Below are 12332 nucleotides of genomic sequence, written 5' to 3'. Positions count from 1 at the left end.
TTAGGTCCAGTTGCTACTCGTCATTCTCCATCCAGGTGTCTGTCTGCTGCACCCTCCTCCCATTCCACTTGCACACATTCCTCTGCACTATCTGGCTCCAGAAAAGGGTATCTGACGGCACAGAATTAAGATTAGTTTCAAAATTGGAGGGACTAGCAGAACAGCCTAGCCAGTTCTCATCTTGTTCTCTGAGGGAGGCAGGGTCAAGAGGGACCCCACTCTAAACTGTCCACATCCCAAGAACCTTGAATACTGGTGTGGGTGGCTTCCACCTCCCCTCCCCTATCATCCCCTCACAAGAAGGCCCAGTGAGGAAAGGGAGTGGGGATTCTCTAGCAAGCAGAGGCCTGCACACACCAGCAGGTAGTGGGTTGGCAGGAGGGACAGGTCTAGGGCAGGGGAGGGGGCTGGAAGGGAGGTTGCCTGGTAACTGGCATCAACAGGCTGAGCAACGGTCACTCTTCTCGGCCAGTCCGGCCCCAGAGCCTGGGCTTCGACGAAGGATGTCTTTCAGGGAGCCGTCCTGCTCACTCAGCAGCTTGTTGATCTCATTCTGCTTGTATTCAGGTGAGAGGCGGTGACCAAAGCCAGAGCCCTTGCGGGAAGGTGGGTTGGAGTGGCGCTGAGCCCGGCGGGCACAGGCCCGGATGATGAGGTACACTACCTCAGCCACGTTGAGGATGATGCAGATGCCAGAGGCGGCAAGCATGAAGACAGTGAAGACGGTCTTCTCGGTGGGCCTGGAAACAAAGCAGTCCACTGTGTTGGGGCACGGGAAGGCCTCACACTTGACCAGCCGCACCATGGTGTAGCCTGGGTAGAGTAGGTAAAAGACGTACATGAAGATCGCCTCAAACAGGAGCCTGAAGACCACACTGATGATGTAGGTCCACCACAGTGTCCCTGAGATGTGAACCTTGTGCCTCTTCACCTCCTCAAGGTGAAGGGGGTCCGCATGGCCTTCGAGTCGAAGCATTTTCTTTTCGATATGCTGCTGGTGAGCCACATGCATGGCCACAAGGAGTGCCGGCGTGGAAACCAGGATGAGTTGCAGAGACCACAGCCGAACATGGGAGATGGGGAAAAAGTGATCATAGCAGACACTGTTGCAGCCAGGCTGCAGTGTGTTGCAGATGAATGAGGACTTCTCATCACCCCACACACTCTCTGCAGCCACCACCAGCACCATGATTCTAAAGATGAAAATGACCGAGAGCCATACTCTACCAATGGCAGTAGAATGCCGGTTCACGCCACTGAGCAAGGTGTAAAGACCTGTCCAATTCATCTTGCCTCATTCACACCTGCAAAAGAGGATGCACAAACCCTGTCAGGAAGGTGGTACAGAAAATCAGCACTGCAACACTGCCCTATACCCTTCTTTACACCTGTCCTATTAGTCATACTTTTCCTTATCATTCCCAAACCCTGGCTGCCTCTCCTCTTCCTCCTCCCCACTTACTCCTGCACTTGGCTCAGTTTTCCAGAGCCTCACCTAATTTGCTTTCATCCCTCATTCTTTCTCTCCAGTCCCCTTTGATAGGCCCGTCTGATTTATCTACAGTAGCCCCCCACCCTCAAATACCAGTTCTTTAACTTTGACAAGAGCAAGCCCAACAAATCCCTGTTACCTTGGGCAGTGCCTATCCCTGAGGTCCCCCAGACAGGTCCCCTATGGTCTCATGTCTATGCTGGAGGAGTGGTCCCTGGATCTGCGCCTGCGTCCCAATTCATCGCCGCCCGGTGCTGTGGAGTCATATGCTGCTTTATACCCAGTGTTTGCACAATGGGACCTTTGTGGGGCTCTGAACAACGCCCTTTAGAATTCAGATCAAACGCCCTGACTTCCGCCCACCATGCACACAGAGCACTTGTGTCCCAGCTCTGGACACTCAGCCTGCACCCACCTGTTCTGTGCCCGCTCGGTCCATCGCCGCACCCTCCCCATAATCCTACCAGAAGAATGGTGGGGGTGGGGTGGGAAAGAGGGAACAAGCACAGGTGCATGTAAGAGAGGACCCTAAAGGGCAGGGGCTCTGGGCTGAGCCCTTCCCCCAAAACCTCTTAGAAACTGCTTTTCCTAGGCTTACAAGCCCCCTCTAGGATAAGGATGAAGGAGAGTACACAAAAGGGAGCTCATGTTTAGCAGGCCAGGAATTGTGTTAAATATTTTCTCATACAATTTTTTGACTCACTTAGCAAGTCTTTAAGGACTAATTCCCTAATCCTTCCAGATGAGAAAGGCAAGTAAACTAAACAACTCACTCAAAGTCACACAGATAGAAAGTACTAAAGAGGGGTTGGAGCGGTGGCACAGGCGGTAGGGTTCTTGCCTTGCACGTGCTAACCTAGGACTGACCGAGGTTCAGTCCCCCGGTGTCCCATAGGGTCCCCCAAACCAGGAGCGATTTCTGAGCGCATAGCCAGGAGTAACCCCTGAGCATCACTGGGTGTGGCCCAAAAACCAAAAAAAAAAAAAAAAAAAAAAAAAGAGTACTAATGAGGATAAAGTAAAATACCTAGAAGCAGAAGTCTAGGTTCTTTGCCCAGTATATAGTGTGTTTTGCAGATGGGATCAGCAAAAGCAAAGGTTGACTATTAACACCACTAGTAAAATTATCAGGGCCCGGAGAGATAGCACAGCGGCGTTTGCCTTGCAAGCAGCCGATCCAGGACCAAAGGTGGTTGGTTCGAATCCCGGTGTCCCATATGGTCCCCCGTGCCTGCCAGGAGCTAATTCTGAGTAGACAGCCAGGAGTAACCCCTGAGCACCGCCGGATGTGGCCCAAAAACCAAAAAAAAAAATTATCAGGCAACAACAATAAGAACAAAAGCAATGATTAATGTTACCCACAAAAGTACAAGAACATGGAAATTGTTGACTTGTAGATGCACTGAAACTCTGTATCATGGAGCATATGACATCCTGTTTTTTATTTGGGGGCTATACCATCAATGCTCAGGGGCTTAAGTAGTTGGAATCAAACTCAAAGCTTCTGCATGCAAAATATGTGCTCAAGTCCTCTGAGTAATCTTCCTGACACCTAAACATCTCTTTTCGAGCTCCAAGAAATGAAACTTATGGATAGTGGGTACATGGTGAATAGAAGCCAGAGGTAAAAAGCATGTGTTAAGGGCCCGGAGGGATAGCACAGTGGCGTTTGCCTTGCAAGCAGCCGATCCAGGACCAAAGGTGGTTGGTTCGAATCCAGGTGTCCCATATGGTCCCCCATGCCTGCCAGGAGCTATTTCTGAGCAGACAGCCAGGAGTAACCCCTGAGCACCGCCGGGTGTGACCCAAAAACCAAAAAAAAAAAAAGGCAAACAGAAGGTTAGAAAGTGAAGCAGGTTAAGTCATATAGCTTTGGATTTGAATACTTGTTCTTCACTTAATATTATCTTGGGCTAGTTACTGAACTCAGAACTTGTTTGCTTTTCTCCTAAATGGGGCTGACACCTAGTGTTATTGTAGGATTTAATGAAGCAACTGGTAAAAGTTCTCAAGCCAGATCTAATTTCATAGTTGGAAGTCAAAGGAAACAAGAATCACAGGAAATGGAAATGTTGCTATGGGAGACTAAGGACTAAGTGGTCTGTTCAACTCTGCTTCCCTAATTTTTCCTGCACAATGTTGTGTCTGTCTTCAGCCAGAATAGACTTGTCCTTGTTGAGTTGCCCACATTGTCTAGGTACACTGTAACCTTCTGGTTTCCTGTGAATATCAGTTTCTCCAGGAAAGAAATTCCCCTTCATCTATTAGATAGGCAAAAAGTCTTGTGTCGGGGTAGAGAGATAGCACGGTGTTAGGCGTTTGCCTTGCACACAGACGACCCCAGAGGAACTCTTTTCGATTCCTGGCATCCCATATGGTCTCTCAGCCTGCCAGAGGCGATTTCTCAGTGCAGAGCCAGTAGTGGCCCCTGAGTACCACCAGGTGTGGCCCAAAGACCAATCAATTAATCAATAAATCAGTAAATAAAGTAAAAAAATCTGGTGACAAGGAGCAAGATTAGGAACAACTACTTAGAGGGCCTTGCATCTGTCCAACCAAAGTTTAATCCCTGGCACGCCATATGGTCCTTTGAATCTTTCAAGGAGTGATCTCTGAACACAGAATGAGGAGTAAGCCAGGATAACAAACAAAAACAAAACAAACAAACAAAAAAGAATAGCAATTTAGAGCCATAGAGCTATTTGGACTGAGATTGGGGCTAGTATGAGAGCAAATTGAAATGGCTTCTGTAAATCCTGTCCTCTGCTCTTTCAGTTGCTCTCTAGGTGTTGTATGGTCTATGGATTTTGAGATACTATAATGAGATGTATCCAGCATTATAAAACTATAGATAATGGTTTCCCTGTCCTAAATATATGCCCACAAATTTTTGTTTTGTTTAATAAAAATAGGCACATTGCAAAACAAACGTTTTGTAATTTTTTCTTAATTAATATGTTTCAAGGACTAGAGAGACACTAGTCTTGCATCCCATTGATTTTGGTCTGACTCTCCAGCATCACATTGTCCCCCAGACTGCCAAAAGTTATTCCTGAACACAGAACCTGTGTTTATTACTTGGAGTAGCACTCAAAGCAAAAACTCTCTCTCTCTTTGTGTGTGTGTGTGTGTCTGTGTGTGTGTATTTCAGTTGAAGGAGAGATGGTTCAATGGGCTGAGCACATACTTTGCATGCAGTAGGCCTGGATTCCATTCTTAGTACCATGTGGTCCACTGAGCACTAAGCCAAGAATGTAGCCCCTTAGCATTGCTGGGTGTGTACCTCAAACAAACAAAAACAAACAAATATATATATACAAACACATATGTATACACATACACATATGTATTTATATGAGCACAAATATGTATGTGTATACACACATGTATATGTGTGACTATATGCATACACATATATTTTGTGTGCTTTTGTCTTAGGGCTGGGGCTATGACTCAATGCCTTGCATACATGAGGTCTGTATTCGATTTACCACCACAAAATAAATAATATTCCCAATAGCTTTCCATATTAGGCTATCTTTTTTGGCTTGCTCTTCAAGCCCATGTTTTCTCTTAAACATGTATCTTGCTTATCTCTATGTTTCTTTGCTTATTTCCACTCGGGAGAAGCCCATGTTGTCTCTTGAACACAACTTCTTTCTCTCTATTCTCTCAAATTCTTTCATTCTTTTTAATTTTTATTTATTTATTTTTTTTGTTATTTTTTTTTTGTTTTTGGGTCACACCCAGCGGTGCTCAGGGGTTACTCCTGGCTGTCTGCTCAGAAATAGCTCCTGGCAGGCACGGGGGACCATATGGGACACCGGGATTCGAACCAACCACCTTTGGTCCTGGATCGGCTGCTTGCAAGGCAAACGCCGCTGTGCTATCTCTCCGGGCCCTCAAATTCTTTTAATAAGTTTCAATAAAAACTAGCTTGCGGTGCCGGAGAGATAGCATGGAGGTAGGGCATTTGCCTTGCATGCAGAAGGATGGTGGTTCAAATCCCGGCATCCCATATGGTCCCCCGAGTCTACCAGGAACAATTTCTGAGCGTAGAGCCAGGAGTAGTCCCTGAGCAAAGCCAAGTGTGGCCCTCCCAAAAAAAAAACAAAAACTAGCTTGCTTTACAAAAAATTTATTTATCTTTTTTGTGCCATATTGCCATATTGGCAGTGCTCAGTGCTTACTCCTGGCTCTGTGCTTGGGGGCGCGTATGGGGTCCTGAGGATTGAACCCAACTTGGCTACTTGCAAGGTGAAAGCCCTTACCATTGTACTATATCTCCAGTCTTGAAATCCAGTCTTGAAATTTTATTATCTCCATAGTATTTTAGGGCATGGTGAATCATGATGACAAAAAACTATCTTACTAATGAACACATATTGTTTTTCCACTAGCTTCAAGAAATCTGTGAAATAAATGAAATACTACATAGCCATTAGAAAAAATGAAGTAATGAAATTTGCTTATGCATGGATGGTTATGGAGAGTATTATGCTGAGTGAGATGAGTCAGAGGAGGATAGACATAGAATGATCTAAGGGGATATAAGAAAATAAAAGATAATGTGATAATAATATCCAGAGATAATAAAGATAAATATCAGAAAGACCAGTCCATGGTAGAAAGTTGCCACAGATAGTGGAGCAGTGCAATTAGGGAAGAGAAAGTGCCACTATGATAGTTGGACTTAATCACTCTGGGCAAGAACTGGGAGCTGAAAGGAGATAAAGTGATATGTGTGATACCCCTTCCTTAACAAGAGTGCAAACTACAGTGTCTAAAGGAAAAAGAAAAAGAGAGAAGTAAAATTTTTGCCCCAGAGGCATGTATGGGGTAGGGTGGGAGGGAAACTGGGGACATTGGTAGTGGGAAATGTGCACTGGTAAAAGGTGGTGCACATTATATGACTGAAACTCAATCATGAACATGAACTTTATAACCACAGAGTTTACATAAAGTAGTTAATTAAAAAAATCTATGAAATAAAACAATTTCCCATCAACTTTCTTTTGGTTCTATTATTATACTCTGCTTTTCTTTCCCCCCTTTTAGGGTGGATGCACACCTGACTGTGGTCAGGGCTTACTCCTGGCTCTATGCTTAAGGATCACTCCTAACAATGCTTGGAGGACTATGTGTTGTGTTAGGAATCGTTTTGACCATGCTGATATGCATGATGGTCCTTCAGTAACAGTATTGCAAACCATGGAGCCTAAAAGGAGAGAGAGAGAGAGAGAGAGAGAGAGAGAGAGAGAGAGAGAGAGAGAGAGAGAGAGAGGAGGACAAAAGAAGATGAAGACGAGGATGAGGAAGAGGAGGAAGAAAAGAAGAGTTTCTGCTAGGTTGTGGGTAGGAGGAGGGAAACTAGGGGAATTGGTGGCAGAAAATGAATACTGGTGAAGGGATGGGTATTGGATCATTGTATGACTAAAACTCAACTATCAAAACCTTTTTAATTCTGTATTTCAATCTGATTTAACTTTAAAAATTAAAAAATATAAACCACAAAAATATTTATAGGGCATTAGGGTGCAATGAGTAAGGACTTGCCTTGCATATGGCCAATTTGGCTTTGATCCTTGGCACTACATATTCCCTGAACCCTGCCAGAAGTGATCCCTGAGCACAAATCTAGGAATAAGCCCTAAGCAACACTGGGTTAAATAATTAAAAATATTCCTAAACATAAATTTTACTGAAGCATTAGATGCTGATAGTAATTGTTTATGCAATCAAGTGTTTGTTTATCTATAAATAATATAAGCAATATCCATAAACAATTGTAAATAATTATTTATCTATGCTTATTAAACCTTCCTTCTCTATATTTAAAAGGTGAATTCCATATTATTAGTATATATTGAGATATGTAGGCAGATGATTCAAAGAAACTTGATGGTGAATATGAAGTGTTTAGATAGATAGATCTCTCTGTCCTTGAAATGCTGACCGGTAAGGAGAGCACCTGTTCAGTATCAGGTGTTTATACATGCATTATTTCACTCAGAACAACTCCACAAGGTAGGTTAGAGTATTCATTCTACTGCAGAACCACATCCTTGGCTTTGTAGGCATATTTATTTTATTTGACTATTATTAATTTTTGCAATGCAGCTGCTCAGACCTGGGGCCCCACACATGCAAGGTATGTGCTTTACCACAGAGTCACATCCCCACCTACATAGATGCTGTTTTTAATTTTCATGTCAGGAAACTGAGGCAAGGAAAGGTGATTCGACCTGTATGAGGGTAACAAGGATCATGCAGTGTGTATATGACTGAACTGGAATTTAAGCCAGACTAAGCTGATGCCAGTTCTTTTCCCCATATGCTTTACCACTTTGGTTAAAAGTACATTTTTTTTCTATCAGTTTTTTTGTTTGTTGTGTTTTGTTTTGTTTTGTTTTGGGCCACACCTGGAGACGCTCAGGGGTTACTCCTGGCTATGTGCTCTAAAATCGCTCCTGGCTTGGGAGACCATATGGAACAACAGTGATCTAACTGAGGTCCGTCCTGGATCAGCCATGTGCAAGGCAAACAAATGCCCTACCACTGTGCAGATCAATGTTTTTGGGCGCAGGGAGATTTGTAACTTTTATTTCTATTCTTTCTTTGCATTCCCTTCTCCCTGATCCGATCAACCAACAACATTTTTTTCTGGGTTTGGGTCACACTCAGGGTTGGAGGACCATAAGGTACCAGGGATGGGACCCAAACCTCCCTTATGCGCACATACACTCTAGTCTTTTAAACTACTCAGTTCCTGAATCCAAGCTCTCTCCCACCTCTACCTTCTGTTACCTTTTGATTTGTTTTGTTTTTCTTCCCTTCCCTTTCTGGCACTGCTTCCACAGTTTCCAAAACACACTTAAGGAGTATTCTTTTTTACTTCTCTCTGGCAGTTTAGCTATGCCTGATTTTCTAGGTACTTGTAACTATCCATCCCTTCTGGGTGGGCACTTGTGTGGCTTTTTGTAAGGACTCTGGGTGGGTACTGGGCTTTGAATTTGCTTTCCACCTTGGAAGTAGATAATCCCAAGGTCAACACTAATGCTTAAAGGGTTTAATTTTTGAAAACAGGAAGTGACTTGATTTTGAAATCCAAATGTTTTTGTGACTTTGGGTTAAAGGCCAAGTATTGATAAACTGTGTTGACTTAGGAATGTTGTACTGTCTTTTTAAAATTAGGCAAGACTTCTCTGGCCCCATTAGACTTTGAACTTATCCTCAGATTCAGGTTTTCCTAAATATTCAAGCAAGCACAAGTCAAATTCAGTAGATTGCGCTGAGTCCTTACATAACATGCAATTTTTCAGGTAACAAATATGAGACTCAGTAAAGTCTAAAAATTTGCTTAAGTGACAACTGAGCCTCTACTGTTAGATCTAAGTAAGCTTCAAATTAATTTTCCTCTTACCCCAAAGATTTTGGACATTGCCGACTTTGATTAGCTTTTCTTTAAGGATTTTATTTTCTGAGACCAGAACCACAATTTAAAATGTATATTCCTTGGGCCAGAAAAATAGTACAGTGGGTTAGGTGCTCCCCTTGCATGTGGCCAGCCCATGTTCAATCCCTATCACCTTGTATCATCCCCCTAGGACCACCAGCAATGATCCCTGAACACAAAACTAAGAGTAATGCCTGAGCACAGTCCTATGTGGCACAAATAACCCTAAAAAGTACGCTCCTGGGCTGGGAATGTCACTTAGTAGCAGAGCATTTGCCTTTCATGTTTGAGGCTCTGTATTCCACCCCAGCTCTACAATAAAGCGAAATGTATTATCCTTCCCACATGTGCTTGCATGTGGAGGTACATGCGTGCACACATGTACATGCTCCTGCGTAGGTGTACACACATATTCACCAAGTCAAGCTCTATTGTTCTGAATCCCACCCCACCTCTATCCCTGTCCTTCCTTCCAACTACAGAAATTCCTTGTTTTGAATTTGGAGAAGATGGATCACTTAGGCTGGGGGAAGTTACATTCAGTTTCAAATTCCACTCTCATTCCCCCAGGCAGGTTCTAACCAAGAAAGAAAAAGAGTGGAGGAGCTTCCTTTGAGTGCTATTTCTGAATTTTAGATGGCCATAATCAGTTTAGAGTGATTAAGGTTAAACCTTTTCCTTTTATCTCTACTCTGCCTCTGCCCTGTGGGGCCACACATCATTTCACCCTTGGATCTTTTTTTTTTTTGGTTTTTGGGCCACACCCTGTGATGCTCAGGGGTTACTCCTGGCTATGTGCTCAGAAGTTGCTCCTGGCTTCTTGGGGGACCATATGGGACGCCGGGGGATCTAACCGCGGTCCGTCCTAGGCTAGCGCAGGCAAGGCAGGCACCTTACCTCCAGCGCCACCGCCCGGCCCCCCTCACCCTTGGATCTTATCCTCTGCTCTCTGCCATATGTCCTCACTAGCCAGGTTTGGGGAAGGGCTAGTCTAGCTCATTCCCATTTTCTCCTCTTGCTTGGTCATGTCCTTTTTCACAGAATTACTATTACTACCAGTTCCCTTACTCACTATTTGGAATAAACCCCGTTACTTCTTTATTTGACTGTCTAACTATTTGACTTCCTCTTGCTTTCCAGTTGAGTTTATCATACACCCACCATGTAGGAAATGTTTACTATGTGCCAGGAGTAGGATGTTTACAAATACTCCTTCTCAACACCACCCTGTTTATTGTCTGAAATTCACAGATGTAGGCTCAGAGGTGCTGTAACTGAGCACACAGCTGCTAAGCCAGGATGGGAGCTCAGAGGACTCGTGCCACGCCAATCCCTTACCAAACTTGATTCCTTTCTTCTTGTTCTGCTCCATTTTCATCTCTTCTTGTCTCCACTCCATCCTGTCTTGTTATTGTTTCATCTCTTTTTCACATTTTATAACTCTCTGCATTCTTCCTCAGCTCTTCCTAACAGCTGGCACAATTTTAACCAGCTCTGGAGAACCATCCTTCCTTTTTATTTCCAAAAGGATAACTTTCTCTGAACACAGCTTGAGTCTCTTTGCTTCCCTGAGACAAAGAAAATGCTTGCTCCCGATTTTGTCCCCATGGTGGCTTATGTGACCCTGTTGGACACACTAGGTTCATTCTTCTCACCTCACATATGTTGGTCACATTCCTGGTTTACATTCTAATCGGGGAAGAAAAAAAGAACACCTGGCTAAGGGTCCCATTGAATCCTAACTCTGTGTAATAGGAATGTCTTAAAGAGAAAAACTTCACTACCTTAAGCCCTAAAGGCTCCTCAAGTCTTCATAAGAATTGCCCCTGGGGAACTGAAAGGACTCCTTGCAAAGACAGGAAGTGGAGGGATTAAGAATGAGAGAAGAGAGGGCAGGAGCATAGTGGGTAGGGCATTTGCCGTGCATGCAGCCAACCTGAATTCAATTAGTGGCATCCCATATGGTTCCCCCCCGGCTGCCAGGAGTGATTTCTGAGCACAGAGCAAGGAGTAGCTGCCGGGTAGCCCCCTCCAAAAAAAGAAAAAGAATAAGAGAAGAAGTTCAAAATCTGAACAAAAGAGCAGAGTTGGAAACTGCAGGAAAAAAAAAACCGAAGGAAAGCTAACACCTGGAAGCAGGTGCCTCACCCCAGGCCAGATCGATGCACAGAAAGAATCTGAAGTGCATGAAAGCTAAGACCAAGACAGGGCAACAGTTAGGCCCCTCCCCAGCTCCCATTTCTATCACCCTGGCCCTCACCAGTCCTTGTGGCCCACCACCCTCAGACCCCTGCCTCCTCACCTGGCTGTTGCTCCTGCTGTCCTTTGCCAGTGAACGTCTACAGGCGTGTCTGCACCAGGCCACTAGTTACTGTCAGCCCAGCCCAGGGGAGGGACAAAGATCCCATGTCCAGATCCAGATATGGCCCTCAGCCCAGGAGGAGCCAGACAAATATTAACCAGCCCTACCTCTTCTCGCACAAAATCACTGCCTAAACTTGATCCCTAGTGCTCCCAACGAATTTATAGACAGATTACACAGCCCTTGCACAGAGGGAGAGAAGCATCCTATTGCCATCCATGTGCCCATGTTTAACTCAAATGGAAAATTTACACAGACTTGTGATTAGCACCCAATACACAGAGATAGTTCTGATGAGTGGGCAAGCTTCTGTCCTGGTGCCATTCTTTCCATCCCTTATAGTTTTGTCTTCCAAATAATATGACACGGGCCAGAGAGATAGCACAGCAGTAGGACATTTGCCTTGCAAGCAGCTGATCCAGGACAGACGGTGGTTAGAATCTCGGCATCCCATATGGTCCCCCGAGCCTGCCAGGAGTGATTTCTGAGTGCAGAGCCAGGAGTAACCCCTGAGCACTGCCGGGTGTGACCCAAAAACCAAACCAAAACAAAACAAAGCAAAAATTAATAATATGACAGTGGGAGGAAAAAGCCATGAGGCATATTTTTGGCACCTAAAGTGGAGATGGTGGATGGTAGTTATCTGTATCCATCTCTCAGTATTAGGGATGCCTTTTGGCCCTGTGTGTGCTGCCCAGGTTCTGAATGAAGAGGAGTGAACCAAAGTATTTCCAGTCCAATCCAGAAGCCTAAAATCTCAAAATTGCTGTCTATGCTGGAGGCTGTGGCAGTTGAACCACCAAGTGAAGGTAAACAGAAAAGGTCAACTATGAACTGCACAATCAGGCTAGTTGAAGGAGGGCTTATCTGAAGATCCTGCTAACTATATAGCCTAAGTGACAGCACAGAAATAAGTTAACTCAGCAGAAACCGGTCTCTGACCTACTCTTCCATTTCAAGTATGAGCTCACTGCCAGAAAGAGAACTCAAGCCTGGGCTTCTCTTGGTCAAACCTGGGTGTA

At 44.6% G+C, this 12332-nt stretch overlaps 1 protein-coding gene across 2 annotated transcripts; it reads right to left on the bottom strand.

The window, feature by feature from the left end:
- Positions 1-324: 324 nt before the first annotated feature.
- On the bottom strand, positions 325-11297 carry GJB1 (gap junction protein beta 1). Of its 2 annotated transcripts, none has more exons than XM_049767335.1 (2): positions 11251-11297; positions 325-1304 (listed from the first exon to the last, which is right to left on the bottom strand). In XM_049767335.1, exon 2 carries the CDS (start codon positions 1286-1288, stop codon positions 437-439), a length of 852 nt encoding a protein of 283 aa, XP_049623292.1. In that variant the 5' UTR covers positions 1289-1304; positions 11251-11297; the 3' UTR covers positions 325-436. The 2 variants fall into 2 exon arrangements, with proteins under 2 accessions (XP_049623292.1, XP_049623291.1); XM_049767334.1 differs by lacking the exon at positions 11251-11297 and adding an exon at positions 1632-1739.
- Positions 11298-12332: the final 1035 nt, after the last annotated feature.

Source organism: Suncus etruscus, chromosome X (genome assembly GCF_024139225.1).
Source record: "Suncus etruscus isolate mSunEtr1 chromosome X, mSunEtr1.pri.cur, whole genome shotgun sequence".
In the NCBI taxonomy this organism is placed as follows: domain Eukaryota; kingdom Metazoa; phylum Chordata; class Mammalia; order Eulipotyphla; family Soricidae; genus Suncus; species Suncus etruscus.
This window is presented reverse-complemented; position numbering and strand designations above follow the sequence as displayed.